At 41.2% G+C, this 23,112-nt stretch overlaps 1 protein-coding gene across 2 annotated transcripts in view; it reads left to right on the forward strand.

Moving 5' to 3' along the window:
* The window catches only part of rgs12b (regulator of G protein signaling 12b), a 43,247-nt gene extending 21,986 nt beyond the window's left edge, over nucleotides 1–21,261 (forward strand). Inside the window, exons 6-19 of one of the 2 annotated variants that reach the window (XM_038714298.1) lie at nucleotides 6,152–6,173; nucleotides 13,037–13,206; nucleotides 13,762–13,854; nucleotides 14,014–14,157; nucleotides 15,155–15,337; nucleotides 15,425–15,575; nucleotides 15,845–15,933; nucleotides 16,202–16,414; nucleotides 16,991–17,064; nucleotides 17,201–17,327; nucleotides 17,479–17,575; nucleotides 17,739–17,791; nucleotides 18,728–18,899; nucleotides 19,274–21,261. In XM_038714298.1, the coding sequence (XP_038570226.1) occupies nucleotides 6,152–6,173; nucleotides 13,037–13,206; nucleotides 13,762–13,854; nucleotides 14,014–14,157; nucleotides 15,155–15,337; nucleotides 15,425–15,575; nucleotides 15,845–15,933; nucleotides 16,202–16,414; nucleotides 16,991–17,064; nucleotides 17,201–17,327; nucleotides 17,479–17,575; nucleotides 17,739–17,791; nucleotides 18,728–18,899; nucleotides 19,274–19,872 (2,187 nt within the window). In that variant the 3' untranslated portion in view covers nucleotides 19,873–21,261. The remainder of the gene's footprint in view (nucleotides 1–6,151; nucleotides 6,174–13,036; nucleotides 13,207–13,761; nucleotides 13,855–14,013; nucleotides 14,158–15,154; nucleotides 15,338–15,424; nucleotides 15,576–15,844; nucleotides 15,934–16,201; nucleotides 16,415–16,990; nucleotides 17,065–17,200; nucleotides 17,328–17,478; nucleotides 17,576–17,738; nucleotides 17,792–18,727; nucleotides 18,900–19,273) is intronic. The other variant, XM_038714299.1, reaches the window with a different exon arrangement.
* The last annotated feature ends 1,851 nt before the right edge of the window (nucleotides 21,262–23,112 follow it).

Genomic DNA, 23,112 nt, shown 5'->3' on the forward strand with positions numbered 1-23,112 from the left:
TGTCAGTTGTTCAGTTATGGGTGTGGTCTCCTTTAGTAAAGCTGGTGTTAACAGGCGCAGGAGTAGACTTTGAAGATATGTTCAATGTTCTTCCATATTTCAGTCTATTCAGTCATCTTACACACATAAGTTGAGTTGACTCTCATTCCTTACCAAAGGTGGCAGTTACAGCTCCGGTGATGGTGCCAGGAATAAGGTTCCTGTGGTACAAACAGTCTTGTCTTTGTGTCTTGTGTGTGTGTGTGTGTGTGTGTGTGTGTGTGTGTGTGTGTGCGTATGTTATCCTTGACAGACATTTTGTATTCACCCTGTTAAGTGTTCCTGGCTGCTCCGTGTCTCATCCTATAAAACAGAAGGTCTTTTTCCAGGAATCATCGTCCACCAAGACGCACATACACAGACGGGGATTATTTTGGAAACTTGAGATTGTTTGAGGAGACTCGTGTGGTGTTAATATTATGATAACAGTGAGAATGAACGGCTTTAATTTGCACCCTGTGTTTTGCCATAGTTTGAACCCGTCGTCCAGGCTCCATAACAGATGATGTAAGCCACCCCTCTCCCACTAGTCACAGCTAATAAAGCACTTGGGACCTGTACACACAGTGACCAACTTCGTACACCCACGCATAACACACACACACACACACACACACACACCCAACATGAATAAGCCAGGCATGTGCCTACAAGGTGACATTTTATGTTCAGGGAGCAGAAAGCAGGAGGATGTAGGTGTACAAACATGTTGTGACCTGTAGACAAAAAAAAAGATGTTGTTAACCACACATAATCCAACAGGTCATTTTATCGCTACTGATCAACAAAGTCATAATGCAATACCAAATTCCCACTGACACCCCCCATCAGTTGCATCTTGTTCTGTAAATCGTAAGATCCTGATGAGCCCCGTTTACCAGCAGCGGTGGAGTAGGAATTGATTAACACCAGCATGTGTTGAAAAGACATGTGATTTAGCCGTCTTGTCTTTTGTGTGTGAGAACAATTTGTGTTCATTGTATAACTTTCTCCAACACTTCCACTATAACACTGTTCAGAATACAGACTTTTTCTAAACTCACATAATACAAATAGAAAAACAAAATATACACAGTTCTGACAATTAATCAACAAACAAGTGAGTCCTGCCATTTCAAACCCTATTCAAACCTATTTACAAATCTAAACCATCTCTTTAGTAGACAGTATTGCTATCCTTCAATTTTCACTGTTCTCATCTTACAGCACATGTAACATACATTGTTAATACTATAAAGCAATATTGACAGAAAAAGAAGACAATAATTATTAGCTTGTGAGACATAAGAAAATAAATAAGTAAATATGATTTATTGTGATATTAAGTACTGGCGCCCAACCGCCCATGCCTCATTATTTTGCCGTCTAAAAGCTGCCTTTTCCAAGTTAATAATTTCTATTGAAATGTGATCTTTTCTTTCTGAGTTGGTGTATTTAAAGCAATCTGTTTATACATGATTGCCTTTTTTTTTTTGACCATACATGCTAACCCTTATTCTTTAAAGATACTCTGCTGAAGTGATGCAAATCTCCCAGCATACATGATTGTGGTGTGGAGTGGAATGGCTATATTAGTGTGGATCATCACTTTCTTTGTTAGACCAAACCAAAGCTCTTCAGTTTTATTGCACTCCCACAACAGTTGGAGCAGAGTTCCTTCAGCAGCACCGCATTTTCTACAGTCAGTTCTACAAGTATTTTATATGGCATTAGTTTGTTTTTTGTGTTGTTTGACTTTATTAATTTTGTTGACACCGACATGTAATAAAAATATTCCTAGCTCTGGCTATCATGCAGCATCATAACTGAGCCTAAGACCATTTAAATGTCAAAGGAGCAATGTGTTGACATGTTAATTGATAAAAAGAAATCATTAGCTACAGTTCTGTTTAAATTCACAAAATCCGTAACCACACTCACATTCTGAGGTTTTGCTTGGAACAATTTTTTTTCTCTAACAAAAACATCCACAAATGTGGAAACCATAATCTTGACCATCAGTCATGTGCTGCTGTGTCACTTTTTTCTTCTGATCTTATCAGTGCATTTACCATATGATGGGAACATAAAAGCCCCATTAATGTCTGTGAACAATAACTAGACAATTTTGGGGCTCTGACATAGTGGTAAATCCCTACTGCTAGTAGTAATGAGGTAATGTAGAGCTTACTAAGTTTGAAAGCAATGCAGGATAAAAGTAGCTCGCATTGGGTGTGTGAAGTAGCAGGACTTCTTTGTAACATACTATGGGGGATATAGTTGATATTATGATTCTCTATTATCAAGACTGTCACATTTTCCAGCTGCATGCTTCTGTGGATAGGGGCTTGGGGAGAGAAGCTTGAGCAGGGAAAGTCTGGAAAACCCCAGTCCTTCCCTGTTGGCTGTCAGGAATGACTGGGATCTGCCAGGAGAGGAGAAGGGGGAGCACCACTGGAATGACTGAGGGAGTAAGTGAAGAAGAGAATGACTTGAGGGAAGGCTGAAAGGAGAGAGGTGGTAATGAGAGACAGAGGAGCAAAGAGTGGGACGACTGGATAGGAGGAAGAGAATAAACAAAAGGAGGGAGTTTGAAAATGGGTTAGAGTGAGGAAAAGAGAGGAGAGGGGACTTTGGGCTACGACCAGGGGCCAAACCACTCCACCGCAGAGTCTGGAAGTGATCACACCAGAGCTGAATGGGGATGGGGGGTGAACACACGCACAAATGCAAAAGAATGCACCCTACATACAAAAGCCATCTCTAACAGATGTCGACCACATGCATACATAGGCTACACCCAAATAAAATACACACAGCATGTTTTAAAACACACACGGAACGCACACTCACATTAGAGACAGAATACACGCTGTTGAAATGTGTGGGACTCTAATCAGCATGGGGATCAAGTAACCCGTTTCCACTGGTGAGGTTTCTGCCTCTGTCATTTTCTCTTGTCCTCTGCGGTGGTTCAGCCACAATCAACTGCTATAAAGTCACACCAAATCTCTTTTTACGCACTGGTGCCAACCTCTGCTCTTCCAAGGACAGTCTGAAATAGCTAATCCCAGTGATTATGCTGGCTGTGCCATCTGGCCAGGACAGCCTGGCTCTAGTGAGGAAATGGCCAAGATGCACCATGGGTTCAACTTAATAACATTTGATTAGTTTAAAAGCGTTCATTGAGTCTGAGTCAGGATATTGCAGGATTTGTGTATGCAGCGATTATATTATGGAGGTTTCTAAGAATGTTTCATATTTTTTGAAAATTGACTGACTGTATAGTGACTTGTTTACATGCCCCATAAAACAGGTTATGGTGTAAATTTCTTGTTACTGTAAAATGTGCATATTTTTAAAACTAGGATGGAGATAACATGCTGTATATTGAAGTATTTTGGACTGATGGCATAGTGTGAATGTGTCTACAGCTGTGGAAACAGACCTCTTTAAACTACTAGAAGCTCAATTTTTTATTTTTGTGCCTGTTTCAGTTTTAGTCATATTGCATTTTTTTGAACACATAGACATACTCCTACATGTAATGCGCTTTTCTTTCAGGCTGTGCACTATTGTCACAGCAATACTTCACTGTCAACTTTTCATGCACACATTCTTGTAGATACTGCTGTCACAGCTGGCTCTTGGACTATAACAAAAACGGAAGACACATGGGTAAACTAAATAACAAAATGATTTATTAATAAGAAAATAAGCAAAATCAATGAGTGGGAAGAATCTGTAAAGTCTGTAGTGTGGGGAGTGGATGAGTGAAAATGTGCTGCGTGGTTGTTGTGCTGTAAAAACGAAAGACAAGAAACCAAACACAACAAAGGAAGCCGTGAGATGAGGAGGTCCAATAAAACTGACTGCTGCTCTATGCGTGAGGCATACCGGGCCCACGTGTGTCCCCTGCTGATTACCCTGCAGAGGGGCCGTCACACTGCGTTAAAGAAAGTATTTAGGTATATATACATGTCCAAGAAATCTAGCTACTGTACTGTTTCTATAAGGCTTTGCTTATACACTAAATGTGAAATGACGTTAGTCAAGTAATCGAGTGGCCGCAGAAAGCTGCCAGTAACCTGGTTACTTAAGTTCATGTGAGTGAAGTAACTACTACTATGTACTGGTTTCCCATGTATAGTAATGGGGTTTACTCAAGGTAGTAGCTGTGATCTCTCTGTAATAGTCTGCTTTCACCTTGTGGGAAAAGGGTGTGGACACAATATCATGAACACCTGTGTAAATGCTGCTAACTGTTTTTAAATATAGTATAGTAATGTTAAAAAACTGCTAAAACTAATGCTGGTTAGGGTCTTCTGCATTGCAATTGCCAATGACAAACATGGTCACTGTGTGAGGTGTCATTCAACATAAACTCAGGGCGAAACTACTGGAATTCTCAGAAAGGAAGTTGAAATATGAGTAACTGACTATAAAACAACCCTTAAAGGAACATCAAGTCACCCAGGAGATTCCGATGTGTCTGTTGTTTAATGATGAGCTCATTAAAAGTTAATTTCCAAATGCAAATGTGCCACAGAAAATACCTTCAGAACCAGAATAACTGCCCACGTAGCTACTCCAAAGCCTGCCTTCCAACAGATGAGTAAGCATAAAGCCTGTCATTCGCAAGATTAGCGGTCAGATTAGCAGCATCAAAAGCCTCTGACAAATCGACAGTGAGGCTCAGAGAGCTGATGTTACTTTTGTACTCTGTTTTTGACAGTTGAAAGTTCTGTCTTTCACTGCTGCTCACTCCTCCTTTCATGTCTTGTTCCTGTCTTTCTATCTCTCTTTTCCCCCTTTCTCTCTTTGTCTACTCCTTTTGGTCTTTCTGAGTTAGAGAGCGTTTCAACTATGCTCCAGAGTTAGCTACATTACTGATGTCTGTGTTCAATGATCTCATCCCAGCTCAGCATGTCTGGGAAAAAAATCACTGCGTGTGTGTGTTTTGTGTCTATGTCAGGGAAATAGTATGTGACTCGCAAGCAAGTTTGGTTTGAATACTTGTCTGTATAGGTATCTGTGTGTGTGTGTGTGTGTGTGTGTGTGTGTGTGTGTGTGTGTGTGTGTGTGTGTGTGTGTGTGTGTGTGTGTAAAATATAGTGGCTGAAATAAGATTAGATACAGGTTTACTATGTTGCTGTATGTTAAACTCTATATACAATTGGTGATTGTGAGAATTGCAAGCAAACATCACACTTCACTGTGAAATCGGGGGCAGGTATGCCTGAAGTTCCCCTCTTCACACTAGTGTTGTAGTCAAGACCGCCCAAACCGAGACCCAGTCAAGACCAAGACCAGAGTTTATCGAGACCGAGACAAGACCAAGACTTTTAGGGGCTGAGCGCAGTCGAGACCAAGACTGAGGGATGGCGAGACCGGGTCAAGACCAAGACCAGTTCCCTGCATTGCATGACATGCAATAAAATGTGGAACAAGATCATAGGTACTTCACAAATTGATCAGAAAGATCCACATTCCCATTAAAACATCCACATACAAACACTAAGAGCTGAAATCAATGTAAGAATCGCAGGGAGGGGTGACAGTCATTAATTAGGGTTATTGCATTTGAATCTGTTTTACTTACAAGTTAGGATGTTAACAAATCAATCAATGCAAAAGCAATTCATTGATATTCCCAAAGTTATGGTCTTGACTGGTCTTGAAATAAAATCCCGAGTCCTCATGACCGAGACAAGACCGAGTGCAACTGCGGTCGAGTCCGAGACGAGACCAAGACCATCAAAAAGTCCGGTCACATACACACACACACACACACACACACACACACACACACACACACACACACACACACACACACACACACACACACAGTTAGCCCCACCTCTCTGAGGAGGATTTCTTGCAGAGCCAGTTCACAGATGATTCCACCCACGCACAAGACAGTGAGTGTGGGTGCTATCCTGTGTTACGATGGGAAAGTGTGTGATAATGGGCCAGGTCCTGTGAGAAACACAGTCAGTCTGTGTCTGTTTCTCCGTGGGGCTCAAATAGCGTGCCTGGGCAGTTTCCTCTTGGTGCTCATGTACTGTGTGAGCTTATTTGACTGTGTGATGAGGTAATATCCTAATCCATGTCTTTCTCTGCTTCTTTACAGTCTGCTGCAGTCTCCGATGGAGGTGAGTAAACATGTCTTTACAACATCTGACATTCTCAATATAATCTTTTCTTATGGCCTCTAATCTCTACTTTTTCTTTATTTCTATTTTGATTTTTGACATTTGACACTTGACCACTATTGAATTGGTTTCCGTCATCCATCAGTTGTCATGATCTATTTTAAGGAGCATTTAATGGGATTAATTAAAAGGCTTATTGTGTAGGGCCAGTTATTCTGTTCTAAAGTTCAGGATTATGACCATAGACACCTCATTAATATCTGGCTGCTTTCACTAAATTCACAGAAACAGATACAGTCTGGTTCGACCTGCTCAACGTCTGCCCCACCTCTGCCTGCTCTGCTGAGGTTGGCATGCTGTAACCTAAAGATAGTCCTACATTTGTAAACATTAACTGCACAACAGGAACTTGTGTGTCATGAGTAGGATACAGAGCATGAGATACAGAACATATTGCTGTTCAGAGGCTATATGTGCGGTTTTGCATTTAGTCTACTATTTTATGTGTTTGTGAAACAGCGCTGGGAATTGGATAGAATAGTTTAATAACTGAAAGTTCATTACCAAAATGCAATCGATAACGTGATTGATTATAACAACATATCTGTATTGTTATATATCATGGATTGATTCTGTGTTCCTTTGTCGTCTCGTGACCACATTTGAGATACAATGTTGGCACATGTGAGCCTTATTGCTCACATGTGCCAACAATAACGAAAGGTCCCTAAATAAGGAGACTTCTAATGGTGCTTTAACGCCTTACGAATACGCATGAAAGACACAATTTATTGCAGACGGGAGATAAAAGCAGGAAGAGGAGGTGAGAAACAAAACAAAAGGGGTGTAACATGTTTACAGTCAGCTTGAATGTAGAAGTGTTTATGGCCACTTATTCACACCACGTGTCTCTGGAAGAGAGGATGTTTTGTTAGTGGAAGAGAAGTGGACAGCTTGCTCATGTTGCACATTTATGTGTATGTGATTTAGGGACCATGATGGCATAGGGGCTAGTGGAAATGTTTAAATGTTGCTCTTAGTTAGTCACTGTCACCAGGATAATATAGTAAATGAAGTTACTGCATGTATGCACAGCAAGCACCTTGCTTGATGTGTCAGTCTGTATTGACTGATTGTGAGCTGAGCTGCATTAGTCTTACTCTGGAAAAAATGATTGAGTATATCTATAAATTACATTGCTGCTTTGTTATTGCCTCTCTAATAGTTACATCATTCAGAGATAACATAACAAGCAAATGCCAAGGAAAGGGATGGTCATTTATTCATACTGCACACGTCACTGGGTTAATGAGTCAAAAAAGTTATTAACCCTGTGAAGGTTAAATGATGAATGTTATCTTGGTAGCTAAGGGCATCCTGCGCAACCAACCTGTGAGAAAGTTGCTGTAATATGCTGAAGAGTCAGAAGCAGAAAACGAACACAATATGATGAGAGATGTTCCCGGTTTTAACTTTAATAATCAAAGATGACAAGATCAACTCTCGTATGAGAAAGTTGTGATTATAACAAAAGGTCAGCTGGCAGTGCCTGGTGTAATTTTCTCTTGGGCACCAATACTTCCACAGAATGTATCATCAAATTATCAACAAAACAACAGATTCAAATGATAAAGAGAAACAGATACCAAAAGATTACTGATTAATTTGTGAGAATCTGGACTGGGGTCAGACAATGATTTCGATACTAGAATGCTGTCAAAACGCTGTACAGCATTATCAGGTAGACTTTTGCCAATTTAGCTCCCGGATAACAGAACCCCACTCCCATGTGCTATACATTATGAATTATAAGTCCATTTCTCACTTGCAATGTTTCAGATTGATGGACTGACAAAAAAAGCAATGAAAAATTTACAAATCTACACGTAGACCACCTTTGACTGAGCTCTGAGTTAGCCCTCTGTGGCACTCAGCAAACTCACAACTTCTGTAAACATCATGTTCTTTTACCTGCTTATGGGATTTGCAGTACTTGTAGAAGTACAGTACTTTTTTTGAGGTACTACTTTATTTTGATTTTATGCTACTTTTTATGCCATACTTTTTACTCCACTACATTTATTTGACAGCTCTGCTTTACAGATTCAGATTATTAATACAAAATATCAATCAACTAATAAGTTATGATATGTTATTATAGAATTAGGTACTAGATATTAGATAATGTAAAGTAGTCAAAATTAGCCACAGCTTTACCAGCTGCAATTAGAGATTCCTACCTACACATTAATGCATGAAATGGCCCTGTCTGTATAATGAGTACTTCTACTGTTGGTACTTTAATGATAATATTTATGTACTTAAGTAATATTTAGAATACAGGACTTTTACTTGTAATAGTGTTTTTCCAATGTGATTTTCGAACACTGCCTGCTGCTGTTACTTACAGTGCCGTTTGAATTTAACACTCTCACATGGCTGTTTTTGACTGAAGTTTTGCAGTTTCATGAAAGCTTGTTTTCCATACACCAGCAATGATGAATCAGCTTTAAGCTGATGCTGCATTTCATTAGGGCTGGGCACGTAAATGCGTTATTATCGCGTTAACGCATTAATTAATTAACACTGACAATTGTTTTATCGCACGAGGAGGGGTGACAAATGAGCAGGGAGGCTTCGGCAGACTGGCTACCTGCAGTGTGCGGGAGAATAATAAGACAGCGCTCCACGATTAAACGGCAGGCGCTCTATTGAGAGTAACGATGGCAACAGCTTCTTTGCGCTATACAGCTGTAGTCTATTTAACTTAAGTTAGAATTATAGTCTACATAACTTTTGGCCCTTCAGCTAGTTTTGCAGGGATGCTCTGCCATGCGAATTCCCTCCTGTTGATGTCCTGATAACTATTTAGTAAACAGTAATATATTCTGGAAACTCATAAACAGCAAGGATCAGTCTCTCTTCCAATGATTTGTGCTGCGTGTCACGTACAAAAAGTTCAAGACAATTCAACTTAGGCAGCGGACAGGCGTGTGCACAAGAAAATCATGCGATTAATCACATTTAAAATTTTTAATCATTGCCCAGCACTAATTTTTATGTATATTAAAACTCAAATTTACACCATTTCATAGACGTTTTTAGACACTTTTGAAGACTGATGACTCTGTTGAATACCGTAATTACACTGTACTTAATGAGTGATTATTAAGAGGTACACTGTGTAAGATTTGGCCATAATTTTAGTTTAAAACATTCAAAAAATAAACTAACATGATCAACAGAATGTGAAGAAGTAACAGTTCTGACACCTATGTATTGTGTTTCAGAGATATCTACTGAAGTTAGCATGCTAACCCGCTAGCCCCAGGTCTTGTGTTGTGATACCACTTGTGCCTCGAGAGGCGATAGTAAGTCACTGTAGCGTCCAGTCTGACCTCAGTCCAACAAGAGAGGACGAAGTAGTAGAGCTGCCCCGAGGGTTTGTCAGTCATTGCTGTTGCATGAGCTGCTCTCCCTCATGATTCTCTACCTCTCGTTCCTCCTCTACCTTTTTGTCTCCTGCCACCACTTAATCTTTCCTGTTTATGACTGGGCATACTGGGTGAATCGTCGTTGTCTAGGGACACACAGGAGCATGTGGCCATTACACATTGTACCTTTAACCTATAACATGTTGTATTCTGCTTTATGTGAACCAGTCTCACACATTTAGATTTATTTTGATCAAAAGTCAATACAGGACTAGGTTGACTGATCCAGATTCCTTGTCCTTTGCATCTGACAGTTTGTGTGCGTGTCTGTGTGTGTGTGTGTAGCTGTGTGGGGGCTGCAGGGCTCATTAGTCTCAGTACTAGCCATCATCAAAACTGAATCTTGTGTGTGTGTGTATGCGTGTATGCCCATATGTATGCGCTGCAGCGTTTTTAGTTCTCTCCTCCCTCGGCTCTAAATTATTCATCATCTAAAGGGCTGTGTGTGCGTGTATCACTTACCTACCTGGAAGCTCAAAGAGGTGTATGTGTGTGAATGTACATGCATGGGCGTGTGCATGTTGTGACCTGACTCTCTCTGTGGTCTCTTCGGTCAGCCTCTCCCTCTCTCTCTCTCTCTCTCTCCCCTTCAATCTTCTTATTTTCTCCCTGTTTTCCCTCTCACTCGCTTGCTCGCTTCCTTTCTGTGATGTTGTCAGCTGTGTTTGTGTGTGTGCGCCCCGTCTCGGATTGTGTGTTCCACCTGGTGTTTTTGAGTGTGCAAAGGGCCCTGATAGGGTGAGTATGGATGAAGGGGCTTGGGTACCCCTCAGGATTCGCTATCTGCCCCGCTGGCACCACACAGGCTCCTACCAGCTCTACCCAGGTGAGGATACAGCTGGTGCCGCAAATGCTTCTTTTCCAACTACAGAAAATGTAGATTGTTGGCACAGAAGAGACATCAAACATACTGACAGCGGAGGCTTTGATGTTGAATATCAGTTTTGCTTTAGTTTAGTCAATGAAATAATTTTAACGAAGGAAAGTTTACTGATTACAAGATGCAGATGGTTTGTTGAATAAATGATTATTTAACTACCAACTGCAGGGTGTACGGCAGCGTTAGGGCAGCTGTTGTCTTTAAGCACTAATATTGATGATGAATGCTCATTTCCTTTTTGCATGTTGAGCTGAATGTCCCCTTCTTGAAATGTAGATATCAAAATGTGCTAAATTATTCAGTAATCTCACTCCTCCAAATCTTAAGTATTTCTCTGTGACATTAAATAATCATGATTAAACAAGTAAAAAAACAAATAATTTATTAAGATTTCAAACACTACAACCTGCTTCATCAGGAACGAGTTTGACCAGATTTGATTGACAGTGAGCAAACAACCCCACAGTTGTCATCACATTTTGATTCAAATGTTGCACCATCCTTATACTCATACTGGTTCATAGAAGGGCGAGACATCACCTAGTTTTCAGGGCATTTATAAAAAAAATCTTTGAATATTTCCTCTATTTTTCAGTAAAGAAGGTGGCAGAAACTTACAGGGTATATCAAGGGAATTTACCTGCATTTGAGTTGTTTGGTTTGTCTGTTGCCTTGGAAGAGTGGTGAAAGACAGGCGAGAATATTCACCATTAATTAAATTTTTATTTTGTAGAGGAAAATGTGGGATTTAGAAAAAGATAAACACGCACTGATTAACATAGCATCTCATGTCTCAACAACGTGCATTAATATGAAATGGTGTCTGAGACTTCTTTCTTGTTGTGTATAGCCTGATATTTCTGTTGTGATGCACCTTTATAATGCCGCCCTGTGTCTGGGATCTATTCCGGGTGTTGTGACGGTTGAGAAAGATTCCAGCCCCTATGACACTGAACAGGATAAGTGGTTAAGAGAATGGATAAATGTTTGCCTCTCATTTGCAGCAATAGATTATGATTAATGACTGAAGCAGTTTGAAACGGAATGAGAGTGAATGAACTGAACAGTTTGGAAAAACTGATTCAAAATATCCTCAGTTTTATATCGCTGTCATTGATAATGTGATACTGGTGAAAAATGTGCAAAAGCGGAAATCACACTAGAATTATCCATTAATAGCCAAGTTCTAAATCACAGGACTTTCGCTGTGGGCAGCAGTTTATTTACAGGATTTGCGTAGTCTCTGGGCACCTGACCGGTGATGCCTTCCCTCTGGCTGTTCTTGTATTTTGTTTTATCTCAACTGAGCAGCCCACTTTTAGTTCATCAGGCCTGAAGCTCCGTTGTTCTGGTTATTCTCAGCTTCTCTCTGTGCCTTTGCTTTGCAAGTCTGTCCAACATTAGGAACATAAATCTACTGAGGTCTAGTGGTGGGATAAATAAGCCATTCTTAAATGCAGTGAGACTCCTCTTAGAATGGTTAAGCATCCATGCACAAAAATCCTTAATTGAAATGTTAAAATAAGTTAATCACAGTACAAGTAGTAGTGTTCAGATATTAGGCAAATAGTTTAATACGGTTGGGAGTTGTTCAAGATTAAACCAACTGCACTGTGAAACATAAATAATACACAAAGATAACGTGTGCAACGGAGCATGTAAACACTTCCAACACTTGTGATTTTCAAGGATACTAGCAGTTACTTCAGATATTCCTGTTGTACTAATAAGTGATAGTTCAAGCACATTACCTTTTTCTGTGTTGTACTTTATTCACTCTCTCTGGAATCGTACCGAGATGTTATGATCATATCACGTTATTATTTTAAACTACTCTCTTTTAAACTAAACTATTTTTGTTTTACACATGAGTTTTGAACATCATTATTTCATATGTGATTTTGCATGTATTTGCCATTTTGTAATATGTCACAGCCTGACAGCCTGGCGCTTGGATTAGTGAAACCTGGGTGTACTTAAAATTTATATATTTACAACAAATGAGGTGAAAATAGTTGAAATAAATGAGTAGATCAAATCAAATAGCGGTATTGTAGGGGTTGTATGACTCACAGTGTGCTGCAGTGGTGTTTTGTTGGAAGGTGACAGATAAAGCAACAGAAAACCACTGCAGGGACACATGTGGGTAGAAGAGGTCTCACCTGGGACACACCAGGCCCAGGTGTAGACCACGCCGCTGACAGTGCTGCCTTCAGGTAAAGCCCCTGCATAGGCGGCAAGCAAAGGGGAGATTAATCTAAAAATATATTGTTATCTTAATATTGATTTTAACCATATCGCCCAGCCAGATCATGCCATCCAGCGATTATACTGTTGTTTTGTGCACATACAGTCAAAAAGTGCGATGCATCAAAGATGGTTGCACCCTGAATCAAATCAGAAGATACCCCAGAGATTCTCAGCCCTACTGAAGTTACTACCAGTACAGTTATTTGATGGTGTGTGTGTGTGTGTGTGTGTGAAAACAGAACTTAACAGCGTGGAGCTGCAGGGCTGCAGCAGTGACAACAGTCTGAACAGTAATGCCAGCCTTCCCAGCGTTCAGAGCCACCGGCGCCACACTGAGAGGAGAGTGGCCAGCTGGGCAGTCTGCTTCGAGAGACTGCTGCAGGACCCCGTGGGAGTCCGCTACTTTTCGGTACTATAACAGCATGTGACTAATGTTGGCCGGCTTGATGTGATGTGAGGCGTCTATCAAATATAAGTATTGGGGAGTTTGTTGTTGTTTTGTGACAGCTATTGGTCGTATCTCACCTTGCAGCATTGTAATGACCCGACTGAAGGTCTTATATACTAGAAAGTCCTGTACAGCCTTGTTGGAAGGTTGGGATGCTCATATTTTAAAGGTTTTTCTCTAGAGGCAGGTTACAGGCAAATTAAAAGCCACATTTGAACTGTATGTTGTGGTCATACACCATTCATTATTTGACAAATTAGTTTCATACTGGTTTTATTGTGTAATATCTATAGTGGTCATTGGAATCTGCCATACACAAATATTTTTACAAAATATAAAACAAAATTTCAAAAATTGCATGTGTGGAAAGCAGGTGTTAAATGACCACTACTGACGGCATAAGTGCCGTTTGCTAACCCCGTTGTATTATTGTGAACACACTTCATGACTCAATGTGTATGTTTGGTGATTGTTCCTAATTTTTTCCTAATTTCACATTTAATTCTTGTGCTGCAGGAGTTCCTGAAGAAAGAGTTCAGTGAGGAGAATATCCTGTTCTGGCAGGCTTGTGAATTCTTCAGCCACGTCCCTGAGAATGACAAGAGACAGGTAACAGGCATTGTTTAAACTCACATATACATCCATTTACACCCCCTCTCGCAATAATGAGGGAGTTCCAAAGATGCGGGAGTGTCTTTTTATCTGTACCTCAACCTGTTCTCCGCTCTCCATGTCCGCTACCGCCACCCATTCTGCCTGACGCTCCAGCTCTCTCAGCGTGCCAGGGAGATCTACAACAGCTTCCTGTCCAGTAAAGCCACAACACCCGTCAACATAGATAGTCAAGCTCAGCTGGCTGACGACATACTCAACGCCCCTCGACCTGACATGTTCAAGGAGCAGCAACTGCAGGTAGCACATGCACCAAACACAGACTATTTATTGAAATCTCAAGGTGTTTAGCAATCACTTCTGTCGAACAGGAAGCATCGGCTCCAGAAGCTGTGCTTAGATAACACTGACCTCTGACCTTCCTCGTGAGGGAAAAGTGAAAAGAGGCTTTCCCTGAAGGACAAATGTATTATTACTCATAAAACTGAACCAAAACAGACCCCTATTGAAAATGTACGAGTATTACTAGCTCACACAACATAAGGTCAACTATTCTTCTCTGCCTGCTGTCTAGCATCATGGATGTGAATGACTTCTTAGATGTGCATGTTGTGGAAGGGGTGAAGTTGCTGAAAAGCGCTATTGATTTCAACAGCTGAGCTCAGATGTTCAAACTGTGATAAGAGTCACAAGGCTAGACGGATATCCTCCTCACCATCACCATCTATATTTTTACACATCAAACATGCACAGATATTCTCCCTAAGACACACACACACACAAACACACACACAGAACACACACACACACAGATCCAAGCCTGAGGTGAGCTCCAATAATACCCCTTGGCTTGTCAAGATCTCGTGGCGCCATTGACTTTGGTCAAGATTTTGGGTCAGACTTACACACACGTGTGGAATCAAACATATGCTCATACAAACACATATAGGGATCCATCTTTTTATTTTTTCTGTCCCACTTTTACACAATCTTAAACTGTAAAATGCCGATTGCTATGTAGTTTACAGAGCACATTAATGCTCTCCAGAGGACAGACACATTAGATTTTTATAACCAAATGGCCTTGTCCTGTAGCAGCATTCTGTAGATGATTGTTACTTTCTTTTTTGTAAAAATTCTTCCTTTTGCTTTCAACATCTATAAACATCTTGTTGTCATCCATGTGTCCCTTAGGTACTCATGACTCTGTTCTACTTACTCAATTTTGTGTGCTTGTTCATTCCTTCCTGAATCTTTTTCACACTGCTTCGTCTTTCCTTTCTTTTCACCCCTGTAGATCTTCAACCTGATGAAGTTCGACAGCTACACACGGTTCCTCAAGTCTCTGCTATACCAGGAGTGTATGCTGGCGGAGGTGGAGGGGAGGCCTCTGCCTGACCCTTACCACATCCCCAGCAGCCCCACCTCCAAACACAGCACCACCGGCTCCGACCGTTCCAACCTCTCCACACCCAAGAAGGTAACACAGCCGAAAGCCTCCACAAATACTTCCTTGTGTGTGCCTCTGTGTCTACCCCTCTTCATTTATTTTGTTTGTGTCTTATAGGAGGACAAAAAGAGCAAGTCGGGCAGATCTTTAAATGAGGACAGCCGAGATGATTCAGGAGACCGGAAGAAAGGCATGTTCTTCTCCTGGTCCCGCAACAGGAGCTTCGGCAAAGGCCCGAAGAAACGAGAGCTGGCCGACTTCAACTACAGTTCGTAATTTTGAGCATTTTATGTTGAAGTGCTTTTTAATTTTAACAAAAAAATCCCCTTGAAACAATTATAAAATTGCCACCAAACAGTGATTCATATGCTATTCATATATTTTTAATCTGCTTTGCTCATTCTAAACACCTACTGGAAGAGATAGAAAGAGACATTCAAATTGCAGGGCTATTTTTTATTTAGGATGTAGAAGTTTGGAATTATTGCCTTGTGTGTCTTTCTTCTAGAGACTTCTGATGAGTGTTTTATTTTTCAGATTTCTCCGGCAGCAACGGTCGCCGTGAATCCCAGGGTTCGCTGTCTTCAGGAGCCAGTCTGGAGCTGGGGACGTCAGGGAGGAATGAGGTCAATCTGGAAAGAAAAATTATCAGATAATTAGTTTAGACATTATTACACTAATGGACACATAAACCTTCATTTCAGCATAGGGTAGCTTTACCTTCACCCTCTTCCTCCCAGTTTATCTGCTTTCAAAGTAATTCAAACAAAAAACACTGAGAATAGTGAACAGTTTTTTCCTTCTCTCAAAAAAATTGTGTATCTTATTTTTTAACCCACCATCTCACTGTCTCCTCTGCTCCTCCCCCTCTCTGTCTCTGTTTTCTTCCTTCAGGGTGATGTTTCTCGTGGTGCAGTATCAGTGTCAACAGAGCGTGGAGGGGGCAGCGCCCCCTTGAGGCAGTGTAACATAAGCTTGCCGGACGGCTCATGTTGCTCTGTGCCACTGAGGGCTGGCATGTCCATCAGGGACCTGCTGCTGGACCTCTGTGAGAAGCTCTGCATCAACCTGGCAGCTATAGACCTTTTCCTGGTCGGAGGGGAGAAGGTACAACAGAAGTGGATGTGGTGTTGTCCTAAATACTTTTATTTTGGGCTTCAAAGCTCTTATACAAATGATCGACAACCACAACAACCTTACAATAAAGCTATAATTTTTTTTTTAAAGCAGCACTAATCAAGGTATCAAAGGACTGTGTGTAATGTGCAAGATGTTGCTTGTAATGATGAACCCACAGAATTATCATTGACTCTCCAGGTCCTCTCGGTTCTACGGAGCGCTTTTGCGTCATCTAGCTCATTCTTCTGGTTTTATGGCCCACAACTTTACCGTTTTTGTTCAGTCTCACAGCTCAAACAGGCAACAGTTTTATAACAAGATAGCCATATCAACTTTTAATAGGCCCCAAAAAAAAAAAAAAAAGTATCAACGCAGCTTTAACAAGTGATGATAACAACAACCCAGAAAGATGCATTTTACGTCGGTCAGAGGGTCAGAGAGCAGTTATAGTCACAGGTTTATTTTGTGCTGTTTTATTTAACAGTCAGTGATCACACTGTATGGTTAGCCAACTGACTGAACACCTTTTGTGATGTCTACTCTCTTTTTCTGTCTTACTCTCAGCCACTTGTATTGGACCAAGACTGTATGACATTGTGCTCTCGGGACCTTCGACTAGAAAAACGCACACTCTTCAGGTACAGCATATGCAGTAATCACAAATTGTAGTCAGTAAGAATGAGAGTAAATGCTGGTCTTGAAAGCACAATTTCCACTTGTACTGTGGCTACAGAAACCTACAGAAAAGTTTAATTCTGCTTTCTGCTTTTCCAGACTTGACTTGGTCCCCATTAATCGTTCAGTGGGCCTAAAAGCAAAGCCCACCAAGCCAGTGACTGAAGTCCTCAGACCTGTGGTGGCCAAATATGGCCTGCATCTATCTGACTTGGTGGCACACATTGTAAGTCCCCCCTCATTCTGTCTGCCTGTAGATAGACGGTGAACGTGATGACGTGAAACTCAATTTGTGTGTGTGTGTGTGTGTGTGTGTGTGTGTGTGTGTGTGTGTGTGTGTGTGTGTGTGTGTGTTTGTCTGTGTGCGCGCGGTGCAGAGTGGGGAGTTGGAGCCATTAGATCTAGGTCTTCCTATATCCAACTTGGACGGGCTGCGAGTGGTATTAGATATAGCAGAACACACTCCTGGAAAAGGTAAGGAACACACACACATGCAGTTGCTGCCAATCATACATTTAACCTGGTGTCTCTCATTGACAAAATACTGAACAAAAATCTTGTTGTACTTTTATTGCTGTCTCAATTATTATCATGTTTGCATATGTATGTCTACATCTGCTCTATTTCCTTCATTCAGCAGACAAACAGAAAGTAGCAGTCCCCTCAACAAGCAGAAACCAACCAGCAACAGTAAGATCTCCTCCAGCTTACTCTTTCCCACTTTCTTCTTGCGCTGGAATGTTCCATAACCCACCAAATGTCTCCACTTCCTGGTTGATGATGTCACGCTACTAAGTGTCTCCTGCTGTCTTCAGTCACCCATGTCTGTTTGCAGTGTGTTAAAAATGTGCGCAGGTGTATGATGTGTGTCTCTATTTATGTGCACTGTTGCTGCGGGGCCGAGAGCCTCGTCACACTCAAGGTTCCTATTGTTCCATTACTGTGGTCTGCCTGTGGCCGAATGCATCATCAACTTTTCTCTCTGTTTGCTGGTTCTCTTTCTTTCATAACACACCCAGTGGCCAGGAGATAGTAGCCCAGCCTCGGAGAGCATTTGTTGGGTCTCAGAACCTGTCTACGCTTCCTTATTATTATTGGGGTTTAATCTTATCGGTGACCATCTGAAATGGTCACGTATTGCTTTCTTGGTTGATTTGTTAAAAACAGGCTGTTTCCTACTTTGAAGGCAGTAGTGTGGCTTTAAGTAGTAGAAAGTTGGTCCTTCTGGTGTTGTGTTTGTTACGGTTACCCTACATGAAGGTAATGCTTAGCAAACACAATGTTGGGCATAGTCTGAATAAAACAGCCCACCTGTCTTTTAATTAGAATTTATCAAAGGTATATGTTTTATATAGAAGTATTTACACACGTCATTGATTATTAATTAAACATAACCAACACTTTCATTATTAAAATTATTTTGATCCCATTTAAATGTTCAGCGTCGTTGAAACTTGTGGCCCCTACCCCCCATCAAATTGTTGTCATTTTACAATTTGTCACCCTCCTCACCTTCAGTAGCACTACCGGTAGTCCCCACGTGTTGTCATTACTTGTGCCCGTACTTGCACCATTATGACTCACCAGGGCTCTAATGCCCCGCTCCGCTCTCCTTGTGGCCCCCAGGGAGAGGACAGGCCATCAGGGAAAGCCGGTTCAGCCCACCCCCATGGGGAAAATGGCAAGGCTGGGCCCAGCCCTGACACAGGCAGCCAGCCCTTACCCAACCACTCTGTCTCTCTCCATAAGGCTCCGGAGAAAAGAAAGCAGAAAAAGATTAATATAGACGAAGCTGAAGGTAAAGACTGGTCGACCTCCCTCTCTTTCTTTTGTTTCTGTAGCTTTGTTGCCGTGATCAAACTAACCCTTTTACCTGTCTGCAGGGAAATGCTTTCAAAGCTAGCAAGCTACATGTAGCACAGTCACCTCTGCTCACACTGAATGTAGCTTTGACTTGTCTGACTGATTAAGACTGCACACAACCTCTGCCGCATGTTTTCTGAATTACAAAAAATTTATTATATCAACATGTTATTTTGGGTGATTATTAATTTGTGTGCATGTGTGTCTCTGTGCATGTGCACATTCGTGTATGCGTGTGTGTATGCGTGCTTATGTGTGTCTGTACGGCTGTTTCTGTTTTCTTGTGTGTGTGTACGTGTGTGCCTGCAGAGTTCTTCAACCTCATATCCAAAGCTCAGAGCAAACGAGCAGACGACCAACGAGGCCTGCTAAACAAAAGCAACCTGCAGCTCCCAGACTTTCTGCGCCTGTCGCCAGTGGCAACCGATCAGGCTGCGCCTCCTCCCTATGAGCCCAGCTGCTCTACCCCGTTTTCCCGTGACCCCAACAACGGCAGCTTTCCTAGTAGCGGTCGCCGGGGCAATATGGCGAACAGCAATGACAAGGGAGGAGACAGTGCCCACTTGCTCAATGCGAGCCATCACTCCCAGAGCTTGGACTCTGCACTGGGCACTGGGAGTGGAGGGGGGAGAAAAGCCAGACCCCCTCCTCCGTTTCCTGGCACAGTCTCCCCGATTCACCCATCCCAGGGTGCCCAGCGTTGTCTCCTCCAGGACTCTGTCAGGGGAGAATCTGTCCAGATGCTGGAGGAGGACACCCTGTCTGACCTGACTCTTGTGGGAGAGGGGGACATTAACAGCCCTAGCCTCAACTACGTCACTCCCTCAGCCCTACAGTGCAAACCCCATCCCCGACCCCAACAACAAACACAGGACGGTCGGCCTAGCTCAGGTACTGCCCCCGTGTGAACTTTTGAACTTTCACCTCTTCCTTCACCTGACTGCGAGCGGGACTGGAGACCCATTAAAGTCAATTTGAAGTTCTGTGTTGATCGCTCTTGGTCTGTGGCCAAATGGCCCAGAATGCATCCAGATCTCCTCCTTTAGTTTCATAAATCACTTTCTATTGTCTAATTAAAATGATGGACCATATAGTTTCAGACACAAATGTAAAATACAGTAAATACTGTAAAAGACTGAGCTTAGACTTCATCACATGCAGCAGAAATGAGTGTTAATTTAGTCAAACATTGGAGTTAGTGAGTTACATATAGTCATGTATGCACTGCCTTGTGGCCAGCATCTACTTAATAAGTCAGCAACAGCCACAAGATAAAATAGGTCTGACACATGTAGAGAGGAAAAATGGATGCATTAGGTTTGGACAGAACCTGTCTTGTTTCCTTGTGTGGTGTGTATCTGTGTGAACCTTGTTTTTCTGGAGACATAAGCTCGAGGACGAGCTCAGGATGACTTGGTGCCAAACTCCCTCCTCTATCCCCCAGTGTACAGAATCAATGCACTTTAGCCAATTACAAACAAGACTTTACACATCTTTAAACATTTTTAAATGTCCCTTTCCCTCTTTTTTTATGCTTTAACCTTTCAAAATGTCTGTTTCATGCAGCTAAGGCCAGAAAACCATTTGCTAACAATCACAAGTGGTATGCAGGCTACAGTACATTACTGCACTTCTAAGTGGACCATGTATTCTTTTCAACTTATTACATGCTTTTGAGCAAACTGCACAGCAGGCCCGACCCCATAAATACAAATATATGCTACAGTGCCATGAGTACATCCTGTGTTGCCTCCACTGTTCTTTCACCTCAGGCATTTCTCGTGTCATTCATGGAAACAGAATATAGCAGACACATGCAATCCCACTCTCTAACCAAATGACTGACTGTACATGAGCAGTTTTCTCTGTCCCGTCTCCATTTTTTTTGTCTTTGCACTACATCACCCAGCAGCATCTGTTTTTTACCACAGTCTAGCAATTCAACAGTGTTTCGAGTAGTCTTTCCCTGCAGGATTTTGGCTGGAAAAATTGGACTAACAAGTCAAAGCGTTTCACTTTTTGTTTTACTCTTATTTTATCCTTTAATTTTAATTTATCCCACATCCATTTCATTTTTTTGGTCTATCAGTTAAAAGTATTAATTTGTATATAGTCAACTTTGTGAAATCACAGTATAGCTGTAGTCATTGTTGAACTGCAATGCAGCCATGCTGTTTCTTCAGTTGTGTCACAATAGAAATCAATTCTCCTCTGTTCTGTTCAGTTGGCTGCACTGTCTGTAAATAGATCAAATAAATGTTTTAAAGGCTGAACTCTCCCTGCAGAGCCTCAAGTGAGCGGCCTCCTTTTTATTTCCTTAGACTTTCAATAATATCTGATTTATTCTGTTTGCCTCACTTCAATTGTTATGTGTGTGTGCCTCAAATTTGTCCTCAACACTTCTGTGCACAGAGGCACTGAGCTGGGATAATGTTGTTTTTCATCAAAGGTTTAAAGTATTTATTTGCATATTCAGATCCTGATTTTTAATGTTAAACATAATATTGTCCGGGTGGTGGACCTCAAAGGTAGTTTTACTTTACTTGAGCATTTCCATTTCCATTACTTTATACTTATATATACTATACTATACTCCACTGCATTTCAGAAGGAACTCTGAATGTTTTACTACACTACATTTATATGACAGCTGTATATATACATTAGTTATTTTGCAGGTTTTGAAAAAAACATATAAAATCTCATTAATTGTTACAATCCCATTAGTAATAATAATCCAATAATATATACATCTTTCTGCTGCATAATGAGAGCTTTTACTTTACTAGTACTTCTGTACTTTTACTTGAGTAAGATTTTCAAATCCTGACTTTTACTTGTAATGGAGTAGTTTTATTTTGTATTGCTTTTACTTAAGTAAAGGATCTAAGTACTTCTTCCACCACATGGAATAGCCATCCTGACTAAAATTGGCATATCAGGTTATCAGATTTATTTTTTCTTCTGTTTTTGACCTCTCTGACCATCGGACTCCATCTGTACAACTTCCCCTATTTATCTTACTTGATATTCCTCTCGTGTGTGTGTATGTGTGTGTGTGTGTGTGTGTGTGTGTGTGTGTGTGTGTGTGTGTGTGTGTGTGTGTCTCTGCAGGACAGGGCTTTTGTTTCTGGGTACAAAGGCTTTTGGGGGGACTGGGCTATTAGCTATGCATGGGTTCCCCTCTGCTCAATGCCTTGTTAGGCAAGCTTTGTCACCCTGGGCTCTTTGGTAGCACAAACACAACTAGGTTCCTGTTTTGTCCTTGTGCTCACACACACATACTTCACACATACATGCTCGCGCTCATGTACAAACACAGAACGACTGCTTCTGTGCGTATCTTTTGCATCACATGATTATCTTTAGCGGTTTTCATTAGAATAATTCTTCAGTGTTATTTGTTGTGTTTGTGTTTCCTCCGCGATTGGCATGTGACAAAAGCAGCAACTGTATTTAACCGGTCCATATGATTAAGCAAAACATAGATAGAGATAAAATATCTTTGCCTGTTCCACTTTATCCGCTCTCACATACATACACAGACACACACAAAAAAATAAGTTCCTGTCTGGCTGTAATGAATGAGTCTGTAGGATTTTTTAAAAGTGTAAACCAGAATGTCGGGAAAATAAGAAAGGACAAAATAATAATAATAATAATTATCTTTATTTGTAGAGCACTTTTCAAAAACAAGTTACAAAGTGCTTTAACAAGTGTAAAGACAATAATACCCGATATACAAAATTATCAGTATCCATGAGGACAGCAGATTATCAAGTTGTTTCCTTTGTAGTATTATATATTTTTGTTGCTGTAATTGTATGGGAAAAATTTGATCACAGAAGCTGTTATATGAATACAGTTTTGTATAACTGGTGTTTCAATTCACTGGCTCTGGCCGGGACGCCAACAAAACAATTGCCTCCCAATTTAGCTTCTTATATCAAATGGCCCCATCTGCTGGTGAGAGAAGGGATAAAACAATGGTGTACAGAGGACTAGAAGGAGGAAGACAGGGAAAGACAACACTTCTAAGCTGAGTTTGGGCGAACTGGATTGGTCTTTTATTCAGGGTTGGAAATTAACTCATTGAAAGTACTGTTGTTACTGAATTGACTACTGTTTTATTTGCTTTAGTGCACTTT

The sequence above is a fragment of the Micropterus salmoides genome, unplaced genomic scaffold (genome assembly GCF_014851395.1).
Source record: "Micropterus salmoides isolate LMB-PRFRI ecotype aquatic unplaced genomic scaffold, ASM1485139v1 Ms_hic_scaffold_12, whole genome shotgun sequence".
NCBI lineage: Eukaryota > Metazoa > Chordata > Actinopteri > Centrarchiformes > Centrarchidae > Micropterus > Micropterus salmoides.